Here is a 10,911-nt window from a genome sequence, read left to right on the forward strand (position 1 = left end):
GTACAATCTACTCGATTTTTTGCCGCGTAATTTCAACAGCTTCAGCATGAGCTCCAGCAGCAGGCGTAGCCACAATGTATGCATTCATATCAGAATTTGATCTTGTTAAAATCAACTCATGCTTTGCATTGATGACAACTTCATGGTAATCTTCAGCAAATCCTAGCAAAAGACTCAGTGGTATAGATACATCAAAGTAGCCATTGTCATTGTGTAATTTGTTAACAGCTTCATCCATAATCCAGCCTGAGTTCTCGAGTATATTCTGTTGAGCTGAACTCAGTGACGTGTATCCTTTCATGAGACTTGTGATGTCAACATTTTTGTTACGATCAATCTCAAGACCATTGAGCTCGTAGCGTATTTCTTCAAACATATGACATACTGTCATATTTACCATGTGAGTAGTTGCACTTACAGCTGTACCATCAGACTTTGTGAATTTTTCGTACACATGCAGTGTACTTTTACTTGGAAGTAGACATAAATCTTGATGTTGAACAGCAATTCTTATTTCATCGCTGTTGTTGAATGTTGATGAAGCATACGGGAGATGAGCATGTGCTTCATAGTGTGCAATCGACTCATCAAAAATGATTTGTCTTTGAATATTTAAGATTTCTGCCGCCATGGTCGTGTACACGTCAAACAACAAAAAAAAATTTTTATTTTCTTAATTTTCCACGTAATTTTAGTCCTAGGCTCTGAAGAAACTGAGCGTTTTGATGTGTTAACACTTTGTGAGGTACTCGGTGACTGATGTTGCTCGACCATGTTGCTATCGTTTGATACCCAGCACCACTTTTTGTCTCATACACGATGCCCATTATTTTATAGACTTTATATGCAGTCTTATGGTTATCGTCTCACCTCTAAATTTAGCCCGTTTTCCGTCTTGATCAACAATTCTCAGTCTGAGATTTTGTATTGCTTGTACGGCGATCGGCAGATAAATGACGTGAGATGGCAATTCAACAATCTTATATCATAGTGGTACACTTGGAAAAAATGCATGAATAGTGTGAACTTTGTGTTCATTTATGTAAGCACCTGAAGTGATGTTGCACTCAACCCTCAGAGCATTGAGTTTTAATATCTTCACTGGTAAATCTGATGAGTGAGTTCGATGTGGTGTCAGCTTTCGATTTGTAAATCCCAGTAGTCTACCAATAGAATCTTGAGGTGTAAAATTTACAAATTGATCACACTTAACTTCACTTCTCAATTCATTATTATTGGCTTTTATGCTGATGCTGAGTTTTCGTAATTTCTCTTGGATATATTTTTCAATGTCAGTTATCTCGTAACTTCCTGTTCGTATTGTCAAGACTCTCTCTTCAACAGTTTCATATTTTCCAGCTTCTATATTTTCACTCATTGAGTCATATTCAGTTACTGAGACATTGTCATCAAACTTTGTAATTATTGCAACATTTCTTTTAGCTCTTGTTTTCTTGACTATTTTTTTCTTATCAATATTATTTACATCAATTTTTTCAATATCAATACTATCCACAGGATAAGAGACATAGAATTTCTTAGCACCCTCATCAATATTAGGTATTGAATTAAATGTTAATAACTCTACAAGTCACAGAACATAACTTTTAGTCGGTGATAATTCTATGGGAGGGAAGTAGTTGACCTCCAACTCGGATGTGGATCCCGTCAGCGTTAATGTGAATGACTCAGCCATGACTGATGTGTTGTACACAGAGTCACATCAATTTATAGTTGACCAGTGAGAAATTTGAGACACAAATGTCCACATATAATTGTATCAAAATCCTGATATCTTTTGTGATTATATTTTACGCTACCAACATCGAGATATTCCATAAGATTTTGCGGTGGTTGTAAATTACCAAAACTGTCAAAGTAAACAACTTTATCATTATTTTTCTTGTATGCAACCCAATGAGTACCAGGTCCGAGTTTATCATCAAGATTAATAATAGCTGATCCATTTTTTCTTGGTCCAGTTTCAGGTAAATCATTTCTCATGAAAACACCACGAAAATTTGAAATTTGCAGAGCTTTAGCGTATTTCAGTAAATCGATGTTTGTGAGTGCTCGATGTGGTAGCTCTACTAGTTTTTTGACTTGCATTCTCTGCCTGCTGGATATGGTCTCAAGTATAAGCCCATACCACGTCTGTAAGGTCTCAAGTATAAACCTTTGCCCATGGATATTTGTTCCATTTTTAAATTATGTCGTTTGCTCTCCTCTAATCGATTTTTAGCAGCACTTGCATCATTCACAGCTTTTGCTATACCAGCTGCACCTCCAGCCAAAGCTTCTGTTGCACTCAGGCCGGCAAAAAGTGGTATTAAAAATGGTAGTACACCACCAACTTCAGATGGGACTGGTAAAATTCGTGGCAGTCGGATATTTTTTTTCCCACCAGATTTTTTAACTGCCTGACGAGCACCCTTCAACGCTGTTTTAATTGGATCACCTCCAGGAGTCATGGAATTTTTGGCAGCTGTGACAACTTGTCTTAGTGCTACTTGTTTCTTTACACTAGTCTTTCTCTTGCTAGTCTTTCTTTTACTAGTCTTTCTCTTGCTAGTCTTTCTCTTGCCAGTCTTTCTCTTGCTAGGCTTTCTCTTGCCAGCTGCTCTCTTCTTCAACCCCATACCGAATCTTTTTTTCATCTTCATGATTTTATTTACACTCCACGCAGCAGCTTTCTCACCAATACCAGCGTCTTTTGCTTGATAACGTTGCCACGCCTTCTCAGCAAGTATTTGATCAGCCTCGTGACGTGCCACCAAATTTTCACGATTATACGAGTATGCGATATCGTGTTCTTTACACGCAGCATCCAGAGGATTAATTCCAGGATCTCCACGAGCTAATCTCTTGGTTAGCTTTGTACCTGGTCCACAGTACTGGTATCCAGGTATATGTAGTTTAAACGGTAGCTTATTGATTATACTGTTTACGAAACCTCTACCACTGGTCTCTACACGTCTGCTCTCCATAGTAGCAGCATCATGACTAACTTAAAATGATATAAAACCTGGTGTTTATAGCTCGCTGAGTGAGTTGTTGTTGTGATCGCAAACTATCAACATGGAGTTTAAAAGTCAAGAGGCCAAGTTGCCAGTTATAAATTTTGATCAAATTGTTCAAAGTACAGGAGTGAAAAAAGTCAAGAGACACGGTGCTTTATTGCCAAACAGTGTACGTGCTATATTTTGTGGTCCATCAAATTGTGGAAAAACAAATGCTCTGCTCTCACTCATCATACACCCCAACGGTTTGAGATTTGATAATATCTATCTCTACTCAAAATCTCTGAACCAACCGAAATATAAATTTTTAGAATCACTACTTAAACCAATAGAAGGTATTGAATTTTTTACATTCAATGAGCACGAAGAAGTACTGAAACCCGAAGATGCAAAACCAAACTCATTGATGATATTTAATGATGTCGCTTGTGAAAAACAAGATCATATCAGAGCATATTTTTGTATGGGTTGACATAAAGATGTTGATAGTTTTTATCTCTGACAGACTTCTACATGTATTCCTAAACATTTGATACGCGACAATGCAAATTTTATAGTTCTCTTTCGTCAAGATGAGATGAACTTGAAACATGTGTATGATGATCATGTAAATACTGACATGTCATACACATATTTCAAAGACTTGTGTTCAGCATGTTGGAATGATAGTAAATATGATTTTGTAGTGATTGACAAAGACAGTGAGCTAAAAAGTGGAAGATATAAAAAAGGATTTGACTGTTTTATTAGTATAAGTTAACTTGTACTTGATATATAGTTATCAGAGATTAAGTGAACTCTAAGGCGTCAACATGAAGACCGAGGAACTTTCAAAGCAACGAGATGTCTTACATCAGATATCTCAGGCTAGTGATGCTATCCGACGGAAGCACAGAATGCTCATTTGGGTAAAGACACAGCTGAGAAGACAATGGGTTAAATGTTTAAGCCTATTGTTACACCTCTGCAGAGTCTAGTCGAATTATCTAAAATCAAACAAGAAGTCTAAGAAGAAGTTAAAAAAATAATTCAACTGTGAATAATGATACAGAACTTGATGATGCAAGTAATTATGATAGTATTATCTCTGAAGATAGAACTCTGGAAAAAACACAAATATCTCCTGCTGCATCAAGTACCCCTGCTAAGTCAGCTAGCAGTGAAATAAAGTCTTATTTATCTAAAGTGTATAAAAAAAGTAGAGATATGGATATGAGATATGGTGTCTGTCGATGTTACAAGATTTTTACATTGGTGATTCTGAAATAGCTTTTGATGATACTGAGATTAATATAAAAAATAAAAATTACTCAGTGACTCCTGGTTTATTGGAATTATTATTTAAAAAATCACCTGATGATTCGAAAGTCACACAGAATGATAAAAATAAATATCATGAAATAATAAAGATGACAAATGCTCATAGAAAAAATTATAAGCCAGATGGTAGTTTTTATAAAGACTCGACAGTCAAGTACAATAATTATATTGCTGATTTTCTTGCTAAAATGCAAACTTATCAAGAGGTAAAGGATTACCTGATTTTATGATAGCGAAAAAGAAAAAAGCACGTATGGATTATGTCTACTGGGATGATCCAAATGAACTAGTCGACCGTCTTCGTTTACTTATGGCATCTCAAGCAGCTGGAAATCCAGGTCACACCAATGAAATCATATCAATTATCGAAGAGCTACGAGAAGCAGGAATTATTTATTAGCAACCACTACATCAAATTTATGTCATTTACATGCCAACTGTTGAAGTGAAAAGAGCAAAAATGAGTATCGATATTTTTGGACGGTCACTACCAACTGGTGCTGCAATCAGTGGACCACCAGGACCACATGGACGAGGATTTCAAATAACTGTTGATGGACAGTATGATGTTGAGAGCAAGAGACAGTATCATGTTGGTAAACCAGCTGATGACGGTGATGCAGCAACTGTAAAATTTACACGTGATCTTGTGTACAAAGAGCTGTCTCTATTGTATGATAGTATGAGGAATGATCAGTCATAGATCATTTCACACTTGCACTCTCAAGTGGTAACACTGGACTCTGCTGTGACGCTTTTAAAAAAAGAAAATCAAAAATAAATTAATATAATAAAACGTGTAAAGTCACGAAAAGAATTAATTAATAGAAATACACAGCGAATAAAAGAACTGGAAGCTAGAATTTTTGTTGACGATGGAGGACAAAAAATCAGCAATAGCGTATGAGCTGCACAGACCAGCACGCAGAAATTACTAATGTCGTCATGTTGACATACGAGCACTTGATGAAACTTGGCAAGCTAATCTAGTTGAAATGATTCCTTATGCAACAGTAAATAAAGGAAACAAATATCTGCTAGCTGTCATAGATATTTTTTCAAAGTATGCTTGAGCTGTACCGATTAAAAGTAAAAGTGGCAGTGATGTCACTAGTGCAATGAAATCTATATTTCAACAAGGACGTGTACCAAAAAATCTGCATGTTGACCAAGGCAAATAATTTTATAACAAAGAATTTCAAGAACTTATGAAACGTAAAAACATCAACATGTACTCCACATTCAGCAACTTAAAGGCATCAATATGTGAACGTTTTAATCGAACACTCAAGACTAACATGTGGCGTCAATTCACCGCTCGTGGAAATTATAAGTGGATTGATATATTGAAAGATTTAGTACACAAATATAATACTAGAAAACATCGTACTATTCAACTGGAACTTATTGATGTAACTGCTAAAAATGAAAAGCCGATATTTGAAAAAATATACAAACCTCTTCAAGCTCAGCGACAAGCACGAAAAAATAAATTTAAAGTTGGAGACAAAGTTCGAATCAGCAAGTACAAACATGCGTTTGAAAAAGGCTACACACCCAACTGGAACACTGAAATTTTTACCATCAAGACAGTGCAGAATACAAATCCAACAACATACAAACTTGTAGACTATCAGGATAAGCCAATTGAAGGTGGATTTTATGTTGAAGAACTCAGCAAAGTCAAGCATCCAGATATCTATCTAATTGAAAAAATTATAAAAAAACGTGGAAATACATTATATGTAAAGTGGCTCGGCTTCGACAGCTCACACAACACCTGGATTGATAAATTAGACCTGTAAAACTTATATTCTAATAAATAAAAACAAAATTTTTAATTGTATACATAAATTTTTTTTTATTTTCAAACCTTAAAACTAATTTTACAAATTAGATAATAAATATACAATAATTATTTACATAAAATTTTCATTTTTTTTAATAACAATTTTTACAAACTTATAAGATAAATTATAACTATTTACATTAGCTTTCTTTTTTTTATAGTTATTCCTTCTTCATCTACAATTATATCATCAACACTTGGCACTTTGTAACCCCAAGGCAAAGTGTCGTGGCTACCGTCAATAAGCTGACGCTTATCATCAAACCAACTTAGCGCTATTTTATTTTGTACAATAGTTTTAACATTATGTTTTTCACTCTTAATTAAATACTGTTTTTTTATTAAATTTACATGATTTTTCAAGCATCGTTTGTAATCATCAAACGTGATTGTTCGCAAAGTTGGACCTTTTACTCCCTTTGCTCGCTTTTTGGCCTTTTCGTTTTTATATGTCTTAAATGCATATAATTTAGCTCTGAGTCCAGTGAATTCAGTCATGATTTCACCATTATTTTCATCTCTCATTAGACCCAGAACTTTTTTATTTGCTAGCGGCATGTTGTAAATGTTATCAACCGGGTAGTCTGAAGTATCAAACTTTGAAATATCATGTTTGATGGTTTCAAATATATCTGATACAGTAAAGTGATAAATTAAGCTATCTGTATCAGTGTACATTAATTTAGACTCGTCATTTTTAAAATTTTGTTTAATATTATTATAATAGAAGTCATAGATGAATGTTTTTGACAAGTCCAATATTGCAAAGCCGAGAAAAATTGGTTTATTAAAAAAGACTTTTGCTTGCGTTACTCCAATTAAAACCATATCTTCATCAAATATGGTAGGACTATGGAAATTTGGTTTACAAATCAAAGCTTTAGCACCAAATCTTCCCGTCCATTTAGTTTTAATTTGAACATCTTTATGCTTCCTAACGTTTTCCATAGTCTTACCAAATACAGCGTTATTCATTAGTTTAAAAAAATTTTTTTCAAACTCATTTTTCGCTAATTTTCTACAATCTGTGTTTTTATCTATATATGATTCTAGCCAAGCAGACTGTTCGAATTTAAGAACTCTGTGAATTTTTTTTAAATTTAATCCTAACTCTAGACACTGTTGCAAATTTTTATAGTGTATTACATAATTTTTTTTTATCATACAAAGTAGTTGATAGCTTAGAATATTTACTTCCTGGCGGTACAAAATGCTCAGGACACAGAGGCAAATCTTTATGAAGCTCATGTAAGTCTTCAGGATACTCTAAATCTACTTCTAATATATATCCTATATTTACATCATCATTAAAAAATTTATCTACATCCTCTACCCACTCAAATGGGCCTTTTGGTAGTGGCATACTCATTGCCGCACCATACAAATTATTTACATCATAGTACATGAGATAAGATTCAGCCTTGCTAGGATTGAAATCTTTACCCATTTACCGATTATTAGCAGCAGCATACCGGTTTGTACACTGAGATACTCCACCTCTGATTCCTTTCTCAATAAAAAGTACCATTTCCGGGTCTGTCAAAAGCTCAAGCTCAACACCAGTGTGTTTCAGCATCGCATCAAAAGCAAGTCCCGATGCAGTATAGTAATGTAGCGGATCTATTGTCATCCCACCAAGAGAATGCACCTCGGGTGTCGTCGGTTTTTACTCCCACCCTAGATGTTTTATATGCTAAATGTTCTCCTACTTTTCTGTGCACATGCGCAGTTCATAAATGTTTGGTAGTGGGGGCAATTTCCGAGGTCTATTCTCTTACTGGGACTACAATAGACTGTAAGTTTTGAAACAGCTGCTACGAAAATTCTCAAAAACATCAGCTAACAGAAGTACATCAGTTTTAAGGTATAAATCTGAGTACTCGCCGAGAGTTTGAACGTTAAACTTATCCCAAACTAAATTTGCAAAAGAATAATCTTCATCAGAAATATCATTTAATCATTATCAGTTAATTTAGAAAAAAATTTGTCTTTATCAGGCAACTTTTTGTCATCAAGTTTATCTACATTGTCAACATACTCATATGAAAATACACCCTTACGGGTAACTAATTTAAATTGTTCTTGATCAGGATAGTTAAGTTTTGTTATTTGTTTCTCATCATCACCAAGATATGAAGCTAATTTATCAAGACTTGATTCCATAAATCGGAATGAGTCTATGAAACGCAAAGAAACTGAAATATTTGCAATAGACTTTGTGAATGATATATATCTTTCTTTATTAATTGGCAATAATGTCATATCACCTTCAAAAGTTGTAGCCAAAGATTTAATTAAAAAGTGAGAATCATAGCCAGATAAATTATGAAAAACTATGGGAATAACATGAGATTTAGGACAGTTGACATTACAAGATATATGTGCTTGACCGCGATAATTACCCGTAAAGTGACAATGATCATAACATTTATCTTTATTTGAAGAAAATGATCTTTCACAAATATGACAAGGAATTGCCTGATTATGATTTGCTTGCTGTTGTTTCGTTAGTGGCTTCATAGCTATGGGATGTTTTAAATATTCTTCAAATTCAATAGCTAAGTCTTTGAGTTTTTTCGAGAACCACTCAATATATGCTGGTGATCGATTTAATTCAAATTTGGATAATTTATTATCATAACTACAATGATAATAGAAAGATATACTGTGTGGGACGTGCTTTTGTGTTTTATCATCATCATCTTGTGATTCAAGTGTACATTCCAGGTCCGCGTATACAACAAACGGGACAGTGTCTTTACATTTATGATTTTTAAATTTTAAAATTTTATCATTTTCATCTAGAAATTGCATTCGAACTTTATTAACTTTAAAACAGTCTGCTTTATGATGTTCAAAAGGTTTTTCATATCTAAAATGATTCAAACATCTGTCACAAAAGAATAATTTTGACTGTGAATCTGATATTTGGCCTCTAACTAATCGAGATAAATTTTTTATTAATGCAAAATGAAATTTCGGTTCAAAAGTTTTTGAATCGTCAGATATATTGAAATTTACATTTCGTTGAACCATTAAAAGATGAATAGTTTCTTTATTAGATTTTAAATTTTTACTCAAATACAAAGGAATAATTTCACTTTTTTCAGTTTTTTTACCGGTATATTCAGACTCAATACCATAAAAATTTATGGATAAATTATTCAATTTTCCAAATTTAGGAATATCTTTAATAGATATAGGAAATTTAATACCTTCATACTTAAGAATTGAGCTGAAATGTTTGTATTCTGAAGTTTTCTGAGGGTTTGGAACGGGCTGATGTAACGCTGCATTGACACACTATAGAAAACAAAACTCATCTGAGTTATGAATAGTTAATACAGCTTTTTTGTCCCAGATATCCTTAGGCAGCATGACAAACGTTGAATCACCAGCTTGAAGAGGTGCATATCTTGACATCGTGATGGCCAAGTTATTTATTTCAATCAAACTCCATCCAGAATCTTTTTGATTGAAGTCTTCAACTTTTTTCAACAATTTCTCATATACATTGTCCGTATACCAGTCAGCAAGAGATGTTGCAGGTGAAATTTCACTGCTTTTTATGTTGAATGATTTTGTTTCTTCAACAGTCTTTTCATCTTTGGCATTTCTGAATTTGCAAAATAATTCTACACTAACTAAGACCTGCAACATCATTCAACATATCTTAAACTTTTGCAGTCACTAAATTTTGAGAATCAGTTAAGAAAGTTCTCAAATCGGTGTGGGCTCGATTCACCACACAACCAGTCTTGATGTTATTCGCAAATGCGTTTTCCAGGTCTTGCCATTTAATTAAATTATTTCTTACACCCAAGTCACCACCGGTAACTTGACCACTAAAACGAGAAAATTGATCGCCATATCAGCACAGTAGTACAATATTTGCTTGCACACTTCTTTTAACTTCGACACTTGTTTGCTGGTCCAACAAAATATCATTAAAATAATTAATTGTGTCAACACACTCTTGGTAGCACTTTTAACATTGTTCTTCATTGACTGCGTCTTGTTGCAAATCATTAAATGACTTTGCTATTGTGTCCACTAAACTTTGAATTGCATCAATAATACCGCGAGATTGCGCCATCTTTGATGAAAATGTTTCTTATTCAATCACTAATTTTACTCGATTAAATATTTTCTGTTTAAAGTTTTTGAATGCACAAAAATAACTATTTTAAGTCTAAACAGTTCTTTAACACAGAAATAAATTGTGGACACAATTAAAAAAAGTATTTTTAATATTGAATAAATCACTCGCAAAAAAAAAAAAAATTTGATGAGTTTTCTCTGTTTAAAGTTTTTTAATGCACAAAGTAGCTGTTTTAAGTCTAAACAGTTCTTTAACACACAAAGAATAAAAATTGTTATTTGCAATTGTTTATAAATAATTTTCTCTCTTACACACAGAGTTTTTTTTCATTTATCAAAAAATTTTTCACCACAAAAATCTTTTAAGCGCGAAAGTTTTATGTTAAGAGATTGGTAAAATATATCACTTGAAATATTGATTATTAAAAAAATCAGAATAATTTTAAATCACACAGGAATTTTACACACAAAATCAACAGGGTGAATACATGGAGTTATGTACTTCACTGCCAGACTTGTACTTCTTTTTAATGAAGTACGCTTTTACGCGCGTCTTTTTATAGGCATCAATTGCGCACTAGAAAATTTCATAGTTCTGAAAAGTACCAACCTTACAAAATG

At 33.5% G+C, this 10,911-nt stretch overlaps 1 protein-coding gene across 1 annotated transcript; it reads right to left on the minus strand.

Annotated features, from left to right (window-relative positions):
- Positions 1-8,142: 8,142 nt before the first annotated feature.
- Positions 8,143-10,285, minus strand: LOC128668057 (uncharacterized). Its single transcript, XM_053740218.1, has 4 exons — positions 10,199-10,285; positions 9,535-9,840; positions 9,275-9,492; positions 8,143-9,079 (listed from the first exon to the last, which is right to left on the minus strand). The coding sequence occupies exons 1-4, from the start codon at positions 10,283-10,285 to the stop codon at positions 8,143-8,145; spliced, it is 1,548 nt and encodes a 515-aa protein (XP_053596193.1).
- Positions 10,286-10,911: the final 626 nt, after the last annotated feature.

The sequence above is a fragment of the Microplitis demolitor genome, chromosome 6 (genome assembly GCF_026212275.2).
Source record: "Microplitis demolitor isolate Queensland-Clemson2020A chromosome 6, iyMicDemo2.1a, whole genome shotgun sequence".
In the NCBI taxonomy this organism is placed as follows: Eukaryota; Metazoa; Arthropoda; class Insecta; order Hymenoptera; family Braconidae; genus Microplitis; species Microplitis demolitor.

Coding starts and splice junctions, on each gene's coding strand:
- LOC128668057 (XM_053740218.1), bottom strand. CDS start 10,285: ATGGCGCAATCTCGCGGTATTATTGATGCAATTCAAAGTTTAGTGGAC. Junction 9,493..9,534: donor ATATCTGGGACAAAAAAGCT/GTATTAACTATT, acceptor TGTTTTCTATAG/TGTGTCAATGCAGCGTTACA. Junction 9,080..9,274: donor AAAAGTGAAATTATTCCTTT/GTATTTGAGTAA, acceptor CTTTTGTGACAG/ATGTTTGAATCATTTTAGAT.